At 34.7% G+C, this 4,050-nt stretch overlaps 1 protein-coding gene across 1 annotated transcript; it reads right to left on the minus strand.

Moving 5' to 3' along the window:
- Nucleotides 1–470: 470 nt before the first annotated feature.
- Nucleotides 471–3,538, minus strand: LOC117414827 (achaete-scute homolog 4-like). Its single transcript, XM_034024641.2, has 2 exons — nucleotides 3,265–3,538; nucleotides 471–1,936 (listed from the first exon to the last, which is right to left on the minus strand). Exon 2 carries the CDS (start codon nucleotides 1,291–1,293, stop codon nucleotides 739–741), a length of 555 nt encoding a protein of 184 aa, XP_033880532.1. The 5' UTR covers nucleotides 1,294–1,936; nucleotides 3,265–3,538; the 3' UTR covers nucleotides 471–738.
- Between the last annotated feature and the right edge of the window lie 512 nt (nucleotides 3,539–4,050).

A 4,050-nucleotide genomic window follows, 5' to 3' on the forward strand; every position in this document is an offset into this window, starting at 1 on the left:
AGGAAGACTGTCCCGCAATGTTCAGCCTAAAATGGGTGCCTATCATTTTGGAAATTGGCCCCCTGAAATGTTGATAATGAATGTTAATGGGGACATTTAAACTCTGCCACAACTGACAGGCAACATATCAAATGACATACAGTAAGGTGATTTGGAAGTTGCCTAACTACAAGCTCTGAAGCACAGCGCCGATACCGCTGTACAAAAGACCAGGCTCACTTGCAGGAGCTGCTAGTGGGCTTATGTCTTCATATTTGATTGCGTCACCTACCAGCCCTGACCTCTACCCCCGTGCATGCTACAATACATTCAAAATCAATTTTAGGTTACTATGACAAATGCAAGTAATTAAATATATATATATATATATATATATATAATATATATATATATATATATATATATATATATATATATATATATATATATATATATATATATCTTTGAAAAATAAAATATGAATTGTGTTTTTTGGTATTACTACAAGTGTTTCCAATAGCAACGTTCTATGTCAACAAACTAATAGCTGTATATTTAATTGTTTGTGATGCTTTTTTGTGTATTTTTATTCCAATTACAGAACATTCATTTTGTTCTGTTCATTATTAATATCTGCATAGCTATTATTTGCAGCACAATTGAAATGGAAGCTTTGGTATTTGGTTCAGTTGAATTGGTGCTTCTGGCCAAGTTTCTCAAAGTCTATGTATTTCATTAAAGGACTCTGTGTGCTTCTTTCTATCTACTCATGTCGCCTGAATCGCTGTAGGGTGAGGAGGTTGCAGAAGTCTTGGATTCCCCGTCGCTGTTGCTCTCTGTTCTCTGCGAGGGACTTGAAGAACTGGAGATCTGTTTTTCTTTACTTGATGACAAACCTGATGCATGAAGATCCAGCAAGCCTTGGAGGTGTTTGATGTAGTTAATTGCCGCTCTCAGGGTCTCGACTTTGCTAAGTCGTTTGTCCTCTAACTCCTGCGGCAGATGCTCCCGAAGCCGCGAGTAGCCCTCGTTGACACACCGAACCCTTTGTCTTTCTCTTTCGTTGCGTTTCCGGATGAAAGCCGGTTCGAATGAGTAGTCGTAGACCCCGAGGTGACCGGTAAATGGCATGTATGAAAGTGTCCTCGAGTATCCATGACTGTAAGCCTGCTCGAGGTAGGATGGTTCAAAATGAAATGGCACTCTAAATGTATCTGCCAATGGTACCCCAGGGTGGTCAATTGGTAAACTGACTGACATGGATCTTGGGTATGGAATACGTTCTACTAAAGACGCTGGTTGATCAGCAGCCATTCTTTAACTTTAGAACGCTTCTATGACAAAACTGTTTTTAGCCCAAAGTCGTTTGCACTTCAGATCTTTACTTAATAAATTAAATTTTTAAAAAAGTTTATGGCTGCAGACAGTGTCTTTAACAAGTTCAGGAGACATACAATGGCCCCATTAAATGTCAACTGCAAATCCAGTGGGCTGAACAGTGCATTAACGTTCCTAAAAGTTTCTTCTGATGTTGCTGTGTTCAAAAGAGGCTTTATTTATATCCCAGTTCATGAAAGGAACCCAAAAAGAAACTGGACTAATCACTTGAGCTCGCAGGCAAAACCAATAAGGCCAAAAAATATTATTAGCTCTCCTTATTGTTTAAACAATAGACTTTGAAGTTGTTTTATCTCTTGAGTAGGATGGTGAGTAATCTTCTAAATGATAGCTTTAGAGGTCTTGCACAGCAGATCTTCTAGGGATGATTATTATTATTATTGCCTCCAAGAAATTATATCCAGTTCTTGTTTATGTCAATGCATTTCTTCAAAAGGAAAAGCACAGGGTCTTGGATTGCATTGAACCACTAAAAAAACTTAAATGGTTCAATCCAATAGTTCAGTGGCTTGGAACATCTTAGAATCAGTCAAAATGCTGCAGCTGCAACTAGGAAGAGCTGAGAAAAAAACATAAACGATATTTAGAATTTACATTTCCAGTTATAAAAACAAAAAACACACAACATGGACAGCCCCAGGGCGCGATGGATTAAATGATCTTTATTTATTTCTTGATTTACTTTTCAAGATTTTAAAGCTGTTAAGGAAGAATGTGTGACTATTATTCAATGAAACAGTAATCCTTGTGCAGTGTTGGATACAGAAGCACTTGCCAACCAAAGTACATTTTATCTAGCTTTATCATTATACCAAATGTTATTGCTCAATTACTTTATTATACAAATATAACATATTTTCAATTCTAAATAGTAAATATACGTTATTTGTTTATACAGTATTTCAAACTTAGCAATTATGCAGTATTTTAGAAATCATTACGAGGCATTTTAGAAAAGTCTGCTTTTAAATTATTTATTTGTAATATTGCAGCACTTCAGTAACTACTGTATAAAAAGAGATAAAGTGATATTTAAGAATGCAATTTTGTTTAAGACTAGCAATAAAATATGATACCATCATCTTGGACTAGAGAGAATTGAGTCATATTTTTTTAAAATATTAAAATCCTCATGAATTCAACGTAAAGTTTAAGCTGAAGCATAACGATTTCAAAAGCAGCTTCAGTAGTGTTTTGTTTAGTATGCTAGTTCGATAACACATTTTTACTGGTCCAGCAATTTCGCAGTGCAGGGAAATGTATACCATTTATACAGTAATCAACATTTCAGAAATGATTTCAGAGACAAACGATGTGTTTTTAAGATATACATCAGGACAATTAAGTTTTGTTGCAAATGTCTCACCAAATTATTTAACGGTTTTTAAGAAATGTGTGATGCTGATTTTTTTTTGTTACATTTGATTTTCTAAATAAATAAAATCTATATTTTTTTTCTTAAAGAAATAATGCATCTTTGGAACATTTCTAGCTTCAATTTATAACACTGGAGAACCACCCATCCTTAAATAAAGCACAACTGTACTGTATATGATTATATTTGGGCTATAGTTAGCTATTTATGTAAAATACAAATATATTTATTGTAGATGTACTTTAGATATATCATTTTGATATATAATGGCTTTATATGGCTTGTACCCTTATATACCATTGGCATATATATATATATATATCTCAAAGTGTCATAGTACTGTTGTACATTCCCAGTACACTATACGATTGGAAGTGTATGATTTAATTACAAAAATACCGTGGTCAACTTTTGCAAAGGACAACATTTAGAAACATAACTTAAAAGTGACTTCTCATTACTGGTGCACAGTAAGGTCATCCAGGTATTCTAAAGGTGTCAGCTTCACTTACCTTGGATTAGCTTCCTTTCAAGCATCTCCTACATTACTGACAGCCAGATTTCAGATAAGGTTTGCAATCAGTTATTGTGTATCTCATTCAGAAAGCAAAGACAGCCCCTTTGACTGTTCAAACGCTGGTTTAAGAAAAGCTGTATCTCAACACAAGTCCTTTAAGTGCTTCTGCAGAGTCTCAACTGCAGTAAATTTGAAAATCTCAAGGGAAGAGAATAGATGTTGGGTTTTTTTTTTTAAAGCAGGTAAATGAGGTGAGAACAAAAAGTAAGACACCCAGACAGCTCCCAGCTTTAGACCTCCTCCCACCCAGTTCACTGCTTGGATAATCCTTGAGCCTGGATCATATTTCAGCATCAGGGTTTTTAAATATAGAAATAGGATTATACTGCGTGCTATTATGAATCCTAGTTATGGGCATTGCAGTTCAAAAGTATCATTTCCATGTTTATATATGCTGTTGAATATACACCCAAATTAAATTTTGGTTATTTTTATCTTCCTTTTTTCCTAGAGCTAGATTGCTAGAAAATCACTTAAAATTGTAGTTTGATTTGTATCTTCACCTAGCTGCAGGTACTGTAGTAGCAGATGGAACCTATAAGTGTAGTGGCAAGATAGTTCTGTGGGGCAGCTAAATACATGATGCACAAAAGAAACACAACACTAATGGGTTTAATTAAATATTTTAAACATAGATATCAAACAAAAATACAGATCAAAGAATCATGATACGTTTTCAGTATGAAACGTGAGACACCGTCAAAATGAAAACATTACAAAG

The sequence above is a fragment of the Acipenser ruthenus genome, chromosome 7, assembly GCF_902713425.1.
Source record: "Acipenser ruthenus chromosome 7, fAciRut3.2 maternal haplotype, whole genome shotgun sequence".
NCBI lineage: Eukaryota > Metazoa > Chordata > Actinopteri > Acipenseriformes > Acipenseridae > Acipenser > Acipenser ruthenus.